Source organism: Lissotriton helveticus, chromosome 3_1 (genome assembly GCF_964261635.1).
Source record: "Lissotriton helveticus chromosome 3_1, aLisHel1.1, whole genome shotgun sequence".
NCBI lineage: Eukaryota > Metazoa > Chordata > Amphibia > Caudata > Salamandridae > Lissotriton > Lissotriton helveticus.
The window spans coordinates 314,142,411-314,154,984 of record NC_136061.1 but is presented as its reverse complement, the minus strand read 5'-3'; the positions used below and the strand labels follow the sequence as shown (position 1 = coordinate 314,154,984).

At 45.1% G+C, this 12,574-nt stretch overlaps 1 protein-coding gene across 2 annotated transcripts in view; it reads left to right on the top strand.

Annotated features, from left to right (window-relative positions):
- VPS53 (VPS53 subunit of GARP complex) overlaps nucleotides 1-12,574 on the top strand; it is a 1,098,026-nt gene that overhangs the window by 494,154 nt on the left and 591,298 nt on the right. For both annotated transcript variants that reach the window (XM_078679873.1, XM_078679872.1), the window contains one exon: nucleotides 3,297-3,375. In XM_078679873.1, coding sequence (XP_078535999.1) covers nucleotides 3,297-3,375 — 79 coding nt within the window. The remainder of the gene's footprint in view (nucleotides 1-3,296; nucleotides 3,376-12,574) is intronic.

Sequence of the window (12,574 nt, the reverse complement as noted above, 5' to 3'; positions counted from 1 at the left end):
GGCGTCAAATAAGAAGCAAAGAAACAAGAGTGACAATAAAGCCAACCAATGCAGAGCAGTGGACGGTCTCTAAGCCCGCTGTAGGTTTCTGGTAAGATCCACGAGAGCCTTTTGCCTATAACAGCTAAAAGCTGTCTAGTAGGTGAGATCTAGAAACAGTGTCGCTTTTATTAAGTGTATTTGTGTTTTCCACTAAGGCTTTTGGAGGGCCTCTGGCTATGATATGCAGATGCTCACTTCCATCACTTAAGTAGGCTAAACATTAACCAGTGACTGATCATTCGTACAGTCCTTCACCCCCACTCACCACTGATTCAACCTGCAAACTGTGTCTAGTATCCGAACTGTAAATCAGAAATGGACTTCTTACAACAAAGCAATGCAATATAAAAATGTAATTGATCCCCAAGAGCACGATCAGAGTGCTGAGCAACCCAACCAAGATAGGTCAGTGACCCCCACCTTGTGACAGCCCTGCTCTCTCCAGGATGTGACAGGCAGCCTTGCTCACTCCCACCGTATGACATCCCTACTCCCCACGTCGTGAAAATACTGCTGCCCCAACATTGAGACAGCACTACCTCTCCCACCTTGAGCCAGCATTACGCCCCCATCTTGTGAGAGTCCTATTCCCCTACCATGTAGCAGTGCTGCTGTACCAACCTTGAAACATACTGTGCCATGCCTGCCCCCCAATTAATGGGGAGGGAATGGGGTAGGTACGTGAAAGAAACATGCTGCTCTTGAGGGTGTGTTGGCACCTCTGTGCCCCCACTGTGCCTCTTTCTCACGTGGACACTCAGGCTGCCCTTTACGAACGACGGGTCTGCCGTGCAGTTACTACCTCTGTATGTAAATATCCGGGTGTAGTATTGCCAGTTACATCGGATTCAGGTTTTGATGCTCTGCGGCTATGTCAAAAAAGTTGATTGTTCATGTTTGTCTTTAGAGAGAATAAAAATAAAGTACTGAAAAGAAAATTATCGAACAATATAATCTCTGAGTCTCCAACCCAAGTACATGCCCTTTTTCACCCATTAGCTAAAACCCGCTGCCCAGAGCAACTACACCTAGCGGTGGCGCGGAAGTGCAATATTAGAAGTTTCAATCTTACGAGCTCCACAAAGCCGTATGCTCCGAACCTGCCATTGCTGGGGACCCCCTGGTAGGGCGGCGCACTCGCGGAAGCGGCATTGAGCAGCTGGACACAGGCTGGGCTGGATACACTGGGGGACCTGTTCGCGGAGGGTGCCTTAATCCCATTTGAGGGGCTGGCTGCGGACACGAGACTGCCAGCAGGACAGTTCCTGGCGCATGCGGCGCTCATACGCACTCTGACGCGGGCCTGGGGCGACCTCACAGAAGAATTGCCGACCCATCTACTAATACAGTATTTACATGTGATGCGGAACGGGTCTCATGCGGTGCACTGGCTTGCGCAGGCCCTGCACATACACACAGTTTTCCTCCCAACGCTTACGAGATAAGTGGACGGTAGACAGGGGACGCACGTGGTCTGACAAAGAGTGGGCGGCGGTGCTAGCTGGAGTACTCAATGTCCCGCGTAATTCCCGTTTCAAAATCATTCAATAATATATTATACATCGAGCATACTTGTCCCCAGACAAGATCAACCAATATTTTGGTCTGACCACGACGGCATGCCCCAGATGCGGACTGGTGGATGCCGATTTTTTACATCTGCTCTGGTCTTGCTCTACCTACAAGACTATTAGATGGCGGTATCGACCTCCCTGGCAGCAGGGACGGGAGGTGGCTTACAGCATACGTGGGAGGCATGTCTATTGGACCTCTACAAGCGGACGAAACAGACGAAAGTCCCGGCCAGATTTTGGGATCTTGGTTTAATTACAGCGAAAAGGCTCATCACTAAGCGCTGGAAGAATAGCGAGCCCCCTCAGGCAATACACTGGCGTCACTCCTCTGACAATTGGGCGAGGGCGGAGAGTGTAGCTTTACACAGGGAGGAAACGGCGGGGCTTCGGGCGTACCACATAGCTCAGGCCTCGGATGACACCTTGGCTGCTTTTCACCGAATGTGCCTGCAGGGGGTATCACTTAGACACACTCTCCTTTGATTTCTGCCTTGACGATGGCGCCTGCTTAGGTGACTGATCCATATAGGGTTCCTGCACCTACACCCCAGCGGGAGGGTGTGCGCTGTCGAGGCTTACCTGGGGGCACACCTGTTGTGACCTGATAGAGTCCGACCTTTGCGGCACTGGAGCAGAGACCATAGCTGACCCCTCTGACCCCTCCTGTGCGGGCCCCCCCGTTTTCCCTCCCCCCACCCTTTTCCTCTCAACCTCCCCCACCCCCCCTGTCCGCACGTTTCCCTCCTCTGCCCTCATCGAGACTAGAACTTTGCAGAACCCTTCCTCCTCTCTGGCTAGCCTCCCCCCCACACACCCCCCCACCGCAACCACACCTCATCCCTACTGACTCACATCGAAGACAGAACACCACACGGCCCACCCTAGCCCATTTTATTTCTTATTCGCCTTGTTTCTTTTCCTTGTGTTTTCAGTTCCTATTTCACAAGTTAACGTTCTACGTTTGATTCACCACACATAAGGTATTGAATATCGAATGACGTGCAGATCCTTCTGGGCCTACCCTAGCGGTTGCGGGCGCAGACCTGAGTATACTGTCATTGTGATCCCAAAAGACGAGTGCGCTCCTTCTGGGAACGGGAGGGGAGAAGCACCTTAGACATGGGGACATTGACAAGAGACATACCTAACCGGGCATACTGCAACACTCTGTTCTGTCCTGACCCTTTCTTGCACACAGTTCCCCTATGATGAGATGGCACCCACCAACTGGTATGCAACTTACTCGGCTTGTTGAATATAGTCCTATTTGTTTTCAATAGACCTCAATTATTCCTGGAATTTTCATTTCTCTGGAAAAAGTGCCCAAAACCGAACTTTTGATATGCAGGAATTGTATGGTAGACGCTGTTACTCTAGCGAACTGTTATCGAGTTTACATATTTGTACATCAATGATTCCCATTTTTTTTACTTATATAATTTTCTTTATCATGTACTAAGGAAGGGAAAGGGAAAATACAAGTTTATCCTGTAAAGAAATACTGCTTTGCTCTGTAATCTCATATAAAACCTGCAATAAAAGATATTCAAACAAAAAAAAAAAAAATATATATATAATCTCTGAGTCTCTTGAATTGGGATTTTAAGAACACTATGGGTGGTGTGAACAATAATGCGTCTGAGAGAAGGTAAACAAGTATCAACTTTTCTTAAATGACAGAGTGAAGGCGGCACAGACTGAGTTGGGACAACAGATATTGGCGGACTTTGAAGAAGCTTTCCCAGCCCAAGGCACCAAGGTAAACCTTTCGCTTTTCTTGGAAATGTTTAAATAAACCAGGTAATAGGTTTAATGAAGTGTGGCAGATGTAATCTTATTGAAGTTATTTATTTATTTGAGGTTACTTGCAAGGCGCAAATTACAATCTCAGTGGATTCTCCAACAGCTGTAAAAACAAGCATTGAACATGCAATAGGTCTCGCCTTTGATTAAGTTAAAACCATTTGCTGTGCTCATGGTATTGTATAGCAAAGCAAATAGCTTTAACTTAATGAATGGCGAGACCTATTGCATTTTTAATGCTTGTTTTTAATACTGTGCTGCGCAGCAACACAAGGAACAAAAAAAAATATCCAGAAAGACGGCTTAACCTTCACCCCTGTCTTTTTTCGCTACTGTGTGAATTAAGCAGCTTACAGCTGGCTTGCAGTTTGCATAAGCCTTCCAACAATAAGCAATCGTTTTCAGAGGTGTCCAATACATAGCTCAAAAAGGGGGTGGGAGCTCTCTTACGGAACACGGATCACAATTAAAAAATGTATATGCTTGATCTGTGGGTATGCTTACAAACAAAAGTTAAAAGCATGGCTTTTGATGTTTTCCAGAGACGATTAGCATAATGCTGTAATTAAGGCTCCCGGCAGCTGTATCACCTCAGCTATTATATTGACTAAACCTATTTATCTGGGGCGTTCTGGTGCGCTGACTGAGCGCGCGTGTTTTGCCAGCCGACTGGATGAATAGACACACGCCGTGTTCTTATTCGCGATCTATCGCCATATGCCTGTGTTTTACAATTCTTTGGTGCATGGTGTTCATGAAGTGGATAATTAGCTAAATGAATTAATTGACACTCACACTTGTAATTAAAAAACAGTTACATGCTGTGGTCCTCGTTGGGACTACTTCAGCTTCTGAGGGGCTGATATTAAAATACTGTAACATCATTAAGAACGCACGCTATTTTCCGGCCGTGCTGCCTTTTCCCTCAGTGGCAAAAAAACCTGCGCTTTTTGTAAACAAGTCCTTGCCAGAGAAAGCTACGCAGCATACTGCTACTTCGATGCCATGTCTCGGGAGGGGCGTGGGGCTGGAAGGGTATGCGTCGGATAAAACTCAGATGGAGCCAGTTTTGCTAACATGTCTTTCTTTCTTGTGCACGACTGTGTAAAGTTAATGAGTTAAACACGCCTCGAATGAGTGACAATGCAGTACACGATTTGAGGAGCCTAGAGGACGATTAGCGCTCCAAACACCCTAAACATGTATAGAAAAGAATCTTCCTGTGGTGTAGAAGGTTGAGAGTCAGAAATTCCTGACCATGCTCAAAATCTCAAAGCGTCGAACAAACAAGAAATGCCTTGCTCGTTCATATTTACAAGTACAATGCCAGCAAACAAAAAAAAGCAGAGAACGGAGAAATAAAAAGCGTATCAGCCATTGTTGAAGGCAAACGCGAAATACGAAAAAAAAGTGCTTAGCGGCAAATTGAGACACACTGTCTCCCGCCGCAAGTAAAAGATCAAATCCCAGTCGGTGGGGCCAAAAGAGGACAGTGTGGCAACCCTCAGTATAATGATGGCCTCCGGTGCAATCATTGCACTGTGTTTTGCCTAATCTATGACGCAAAACGACACGCACAAATCAAAAATGGAGGCGGACCGTGATACGACTTACTGGAATTGTATTGATTCCAAGAAGCCCTCGTATGACGAGAGCAGCGCATGCGCTGCTTTCGCCAGGCCGAGACCTAAAATACGTGGGAAATTGGTATAAACGCTCATGTTTAGAATAGCCAGGTTTTCAGTGCCTTCCTATATTTTATAAGGGAAGATTCTCTGCGTATTGCAATTCGACTTTTATTCCACAGTACTGGTCCTTGGACCAAGGAAGGTGTGGCTCCCCATTTAGTGTACATGAAGTATGGAATTACAAATGTGTCAATGTTTGAAGATGTTGGGGTGAGTATCTTTTGAATTTATTTATCAACGAATGAGGGGGCTTTTTCATGGAAGACTTTACACATGATACAGGGTACTTTGAAAGAAATATGTTTTTGTACGGTTAGCCAGTGCAATTGATATATATATATATATATATATATATATATATATATATATATCTCTGAATCAAATGTGTTACGGGTGAGGAAATTTCTAGTTTGTGTTTTGATTTTTTGCTTACCTATTGACACTCGTATGTGGTATTCCAAGGTTTCGTTGAGAGTTGGTAGAATTTCTATAGGTGATTGGCGCCCGTGGGAATATCCACAAGCTGTTAAGCCTAGTCCCAGTATTGTCAGCGGTGCTGAAAAGTAGGAAGAACCACATTTCTCCCTTTGAAGTGGCCTAGGTCAACTCAACAATCACAAAAACACAGTCCCCAACACACGCTAAAATTAAAGTACACGTGTAAATTAAAAGCAAAGCAAACAATCAGTCAATCTTCTTTAATTTCTCTTTCTTTATTTCTTTTTTTATTCTGATGAATACTTGGCCAACACGTGTTTTGTCACCTGGTGGGCACACTCTCTCCCGCAACTGGTGATAATTCCATCCGAAACAACCGTTAAATACAAAATGTGTCCAAGTACTGTACGTTAATCCTCCATAAGGTCTCCACAGATGACCAGTCTAAATGTTGTATACTAAACAATCTCCGGGGTCACATCCAAAAAAGACTGTATATCATGAACGTTGTACAAATCCTTACGGACCCTCTGCCGATAAGCCTAGGCCCAGCACTGCCTCCAGTAAGAGGAAGTGTTTGCGTCCTGTTTCGTGAAGCAGGTAATTGCTCTAATCCCTATCAGTTCGTCCTTGCACACTTAATTTTTGTTGTCCAAATGGGACTGTACTGAGGCATTAGCTATCATTATTCTGTGGATGAACTTGAACTTGAAATTTTCTTCTGAGGGTATGAATCTAATAGGTGCAGCTGTTGGTGACAAGTGTTTAATTCTCTGGGTTTCGTTCTGTATCTACTAAGTCTAGATCCTTAGCCTTAGATACAGGCTTGGGACATTCAATCACAGAAGGAGACCATTATGTGAGTTCCCAGAGGTTCACCTTATTATGACTCTAGAATAGTTCTGTCTTGAACGGATTCAATTTGAGCTACTTTCTATTCATCCATATACTGATTATTTCTAGCGTGGCTGCTAGGCTTGACAGAAGATTACTAGGGTCATGTTTCAGGTTGATGATTAATTTTATGCCATCTGTATAGAGATTTGGTAACCACAATGAATTTTTTAAGAGCATCCCCATATGCTGGATATAGAGTTTGAATAGCGGGGAGGACAGGGCAGATCCCCGTGGGACTCCACAACAAAGAGGCATAGGAGAAAGCTCCCTGTTGGACTTGCTGTGTCTGAATTTATATATACAGTTTAACTCACTGTAGAGGTATCTTTTTAATAGCTGGGCTTTCTAGGTGTTTGAATAATATGTTATGATGTATGGAGTTCAATGCTGTGATGAGGTCCAGGAGTATAAATATTCCTCAACTTCCTTGGTCAGTAATCATCCTGAGTTCGTCAATAACTGAAGTAATCACAGATTCAAGTGCAAAAACCTGCCTTAAGCCTGTTTGAGTGGTTTGCAGCATATTATTTTCTCGAACAAATATTTGAAATGGTGAAAAATAATGGTAATTTCAAAACATTTTGCCCAGTATTGATGCAGATATTGGTAGAAAATTTGCTGGGTCATTCGGATTCAAAGAAGCCTTTTTTCAGTACTCGTCTCATCATAGCTGACTTGAAAAGTATGGCGACCTCACAATAATTTATAATCAACTGTCGATAATGTATTTGGTCACTGTAGAGACGGTTTACTAATAGGTTAGGCAGATGCCTAGAGACGAGCATATAGATTTATTGGATGTTCTCACACTATAGCATTCTTTTTCAAACAGAGGCATAAAGCCAGTGAAAGTTTAGATTCTCTTCCAACAGGTTGGGTCCTTCTAATGTCTCAAAGAAGTTTGTTGCTGATATTACTCACTGTTTTGTGAAAAAATGAGGAAAAGATGATCTTCTAATTTTCGTCACTGAATCATATTGCCGTTATTGAAGACCAAGATGTTGGGAAATTCCATCGTTTAAAAAAGTTCTTGTAGTATATATTGTGTATAATATTCTTAATGAATAGTAATCTTTTTACTGTTTTTCATAACAAATGGTTGTATTTCCACATGCTTTACACATTCCACTTCGTTGGATATTAATTTTACGCAAGATACTTAAACATTTTTTCAAATAATCTTTTTCTCTGTTCTGTAGCTGGCGTAAACCAATGGCCCCCCTTGTATTTGGTTTTTACTTCCTCAGTTTTTAGGTCTCGCTATAGCCATTGCGTTAGCAATGCTTTGCAAGAGTGTAGTAAGGGGCTCTCAAAAATGCTCCCAAAGTCTGCAGGCGAATCGGGCACGGTGCATGTGCGCCAGGCGCGCGCACCATTTGTCCGCCTGCAGGCTTTGGGAGGACTTTTGCGGCCGCTTTGATGTTCCCAGCCACTTCACGCGCGCGCTCCGCCTCTGCTGCCATATGGACACGCATTCAGATTACCATGCTTCAGCACACCCCATCCTCCTTATGCTCTGCCTCCCTACACACACACACACACAGCCGCACCCATGTACTTCACAGCTCTGTACAACAGAATTGACTTTGTAACTTTTTTTTTGGTCATTGTTAAAGCACCTACATCTCCACTTGACATATGCTCCCTCGCCAATGTCCCTCCCACCCTTCCTTTGATCTCCGCTTTTCTTTTAACTTTCGGCGCGAGTTTTCACAGGCTCCTCTCTGCCCCCTTCCTTTAATGGCCCTCCCCCTCCCCCTCCCCCAGCACAGAGCGCGCATCGCTTGTTGTTTTTGTCACCAGCATCCTTTTTTCCGTTCTTGTGGACTGCACTCACTTTGGGGGGTGTGTGGCGTGTACCTCTTTACTGAAGAATGTCTCCTGTTCCTCCGCCTGCAGCATGTTATTTGCACCTTACTATCCTGTAGGTAATGTTCCCCCCTTTTCTCTTACATGTGTCCTAGTCCACTCTCCATACCAAAGCCCAAGCCATCGTTGCTGCTTATTTATCTTATGCAACTAACAACCATTGACAAAGTCAATAGACCCGACTTATTGTCAGTATGCTGCTACTCGTTGTATCATATATCTGGATGCAATGACAGAAACAGCTAAAATACAAGTGGGGCAGCACACTAAGCTAAGCACAATTTTATTTTTTTTGCACGTTATTTAAGCCACTCCCTTTATTACATTACCCACGCTGCTGGCGTTATGCTTTCAATCCACTATTTGCTGCTGTACTGTCCCTCACATTTTAGCAAATTGAGGCGTTATATGGGGCTGTTAAGGCAGGACGATGGTAGGTGGTATTGCAAGTTATTTCACCCTTCACCCCCTCTCAGCTCATTGTAACCTCCTTCAGCGCTGTGCACCTCTTCACACACTCACACATAGCTGACCATCGCTGCGTGCTCTCTACAGAGAGGCCAGGTATTGGATGGGCGTACATCAGCCGTGTGATGTGACTACAGGCCAAGTAATGTCTTCCAAGTGAGTTGTGTTCCCACTATCTTTCCGCAGCTTGCGCCTGTTTAGTCCCCCCATGCACCCAAATGTGCTGCATTATACCGCATAATTTGGCCTCTTTTTTGTATTTTTATTTTTTTATACCCAACCCTGCCGCATACTGTAGCCCAAGCCGTCATTGCTGTTTATCTTATGCAACTAACAACCATTGACAAAGCTAATAGACCCGACTTATTGTCACTATGCTGCTACTCATTGTATCATATATCTGCACGTTATTTAAGCCTCTCCCTTTATTAGATTACCCACGCTGCTGGCGTTATCCTTTCAATCCACTTTTTGCTGCTGTACTGTCCCTCACATTTTAGCAAATTAAGGCATTATGTGGGGCTGTTATGGTAGGTGGTATTGAAAGTTATTTCACCCTTCACCCCCTCTCAACTCATTGTAACCTCCTTCAGTCCTGTGCACCCCTTCACATAGCTGACCATCGCTGCGTGCTCTCTTCAGAGAGGCCAGGTATTGGATGGGCGTGTCTCCTTTTAAGGGGCGTCATTCATTCCAGTTACCTTACACAAGGTCACAGTCATTTTTATTGTCCTGGGAATATTAGCTTATTTGTCCAGAACTATAGGATGTCGAGCGACTCCGGACTCGAACCCGATTCCCAGTTCTTAAGTCAGCAGGTCTGGCCATTACACCCCATCCTGGGGTAAGGGGAGAGGGGTAGGCTATTCCACATGGAGGCTCAGCTGGTCATGGGCTCGTGGTGCCAACAGGCACCTCGGGCTGAGCCACAGTCAGGCATCTCCCCCCCCTCCAGTTTTCAGGGAGCTGAGCCGAGCCTGCCAGGACCTCTCCACAGGCCTCTGCTTTGCTGATGTGGACGGCATTAAACGAAGAGTGTACTGTAAGGTGATGCCACGAGTCCTCGCTCCCTTCCTGATGGCTCTGCGCACAAGGCGTCTCTTCTTCTCTGTACATCTATCTCCCGTAGCACTTCACTCTGCACACAGCTGCTTTCTCCTAGCGCTGCATGCTGCATGCTTCTAGCTCACTAAAGCCTGACGATGAGTTCAAGAGCAGAGGAAGACCTTTTACAATAGTTGACTAGTTATCTTTCATTTGTTTATAGGTGCATTTGGATGTTAAACAGGTACTGCTAATAAGGTGAAATCTTTGCCCAGATGGTGTTACTGTGAGTAAAAAAGACAAAATAGTTAACTAATATAACAAAATGTGTTGCTTTATGCCTCATAATTTGCCTTTTCTTGCCATATAATTTAGCGGCATACTTTGCTCCATCACTGCCACATAATCCCAGTGGTCCTAGATATAATGTTCTAGTTAGACCACTATTTCTATGTCAGGTGAGTTTAAAAGCTCAGAAATAGACGTGTGCATACTTTTGTAACCGTCTAGCGTAGGGGCGGCATGTCGGGGTCTCGTACATGACCTATTTTGCATCTATTTTCTCACATTTCGGTAGTTTTTGAAAATACAGTTAGGTAATTTAGGTGGCTCCTGGACATGTCACAGCAGCTTCTTTTGGCGTCTCAGGTATAATCACCCTTGGATCTCAAGAGGCTAACTCTCGGGTCTCATCGGAGGGTCACTTTATTATCTCACGTGAAGGTCATTTGAGGATATAATGTGAGGGTCACTTTAACAGTTAACATGAGGGTTATTTTATTAAATGCTTTAGATTTCACAGGAGTGTCTCCATCAGCCGGCCGATTAATCAATGTACTGGTACACTGCTTTTTCCCAGTGGCGATAGATGCAAAGCGGAAGTGTGCCTGGGATTTATTGAGGCTTAACAGCAGTGCAAGGTATAACTCGGACCGACCGTCAAGGGGGAGCAGGGAGTCTAGAAACACATGCTTCAGAATATGAGCATAAACTGTGCGCTCCTCAGAGCTCACAACATTACGCTTATCTGCCCTACACCCACCACACACACACACACACACACACACACACAAAACCACACACACACACAGCCACACACAGAACCACACACACAACCACACACGCACACAGAACCGCACACACCACCGCACACACATAACCACAAACACAACACACACAACCGCAAACACAACACACACAACCGCAAACACAACACACACAACCGCAAACACAACACACACAACTGCAAACACAACACACACACACACAACCACACACACACAACCACACACCCACACAACCACACACAACCACACACACACAACCACACACAACCACACACACAAAACCACACACAGCCACACACAGAACCACACACGCACACACAACCGCACACACCACCGCACACACCACCACACACACAACCGCAAACACAACACACACAACCGCAAACACAACACACACAACCGCAAACACACCACACACAACCGCAAACACACCACACACAACCGCAAACACACCACACACAACCGCACACACACACCACACACACAACCACACACACACACACACAACCACACACACAACCACACACACAACCACACACACAACCACACATACAACCACACATACAACCACACACACAACCACACACACAACCACACACACAACCACACATACAACCACACATACAACCACACAACCACACACAGAACTAACCGTCAGTGCACACTTTCACCAAGCACATACCACATCAGTCATCAGTGCACGCTTTCACCGGGCACAAACACCACCAGCCGTCCGTGCACGCTTTCACTGGACACAAACACCACCAGCCGTTAGTGCAGGCTCCCACCAGGCACACACCACCAGACGTCAGTGCGTGTTTTCACCAGGCACACACACACCACCAGCCGTCAGTGCACGCTTTCACCAGGCACACACACACACCACCAGCCGTCAGTGCATGCTTTCACCAGGCATACACACACCACCAGCTATCAGTGCACGCTTTCACCAGGCACACACAAACACCACCAGCCGTCAGTGCACGCTTTCACCAGGCACACACACACACCACCAGCCATCAGTGCACGCTTTCACTAAGCACACACACACACACACCACCAGCCGTCAGTGCACACTTTCACAAGGCACACACACCACCAGCCGGCAGTGCACACTTCCACCAGGCACACACACTACCAGCCATCACTGCACAATTTCTACAGACACACACACCACCAGCCATCCGTGCACACATCAATTGTTAACGCATCCACAATTAACTATTGTAACAATAGCAGTATGGCGCACTTTACTTTTAAAACCAAAAAGAGGCTTTGGAACAACCAAGACCTACGTGGAGCTCAGCTGAGGACAAAAATGTCTTAAAAAATTACACAAACACTTGTCTGTTCATATATATTCTATTAAAGAAACGTAGTCAATAAGACATTTCATCAGTAGAAGTAACAAACCTGTACAGTTACTCAAAGCAAAAGCAGAATACAAGATTTCAAAGAATACAGAATTTCATCATCTTAACAGAAAGCAATAGTTGAGTTCAACTTTATAAGTGTACAATGGATTACCAATGACAATCCCTGTCTATAATACATTAACAACGGCAATCCCAATGCATTTTGTGTTCAATCGGAACCCTTCTTCAGGGGATAAGAATCATCACAAAATAACCATGTACAATTTGGTATATCCTTCTCAGGAAAACTAAAACACAACAAATTAGAA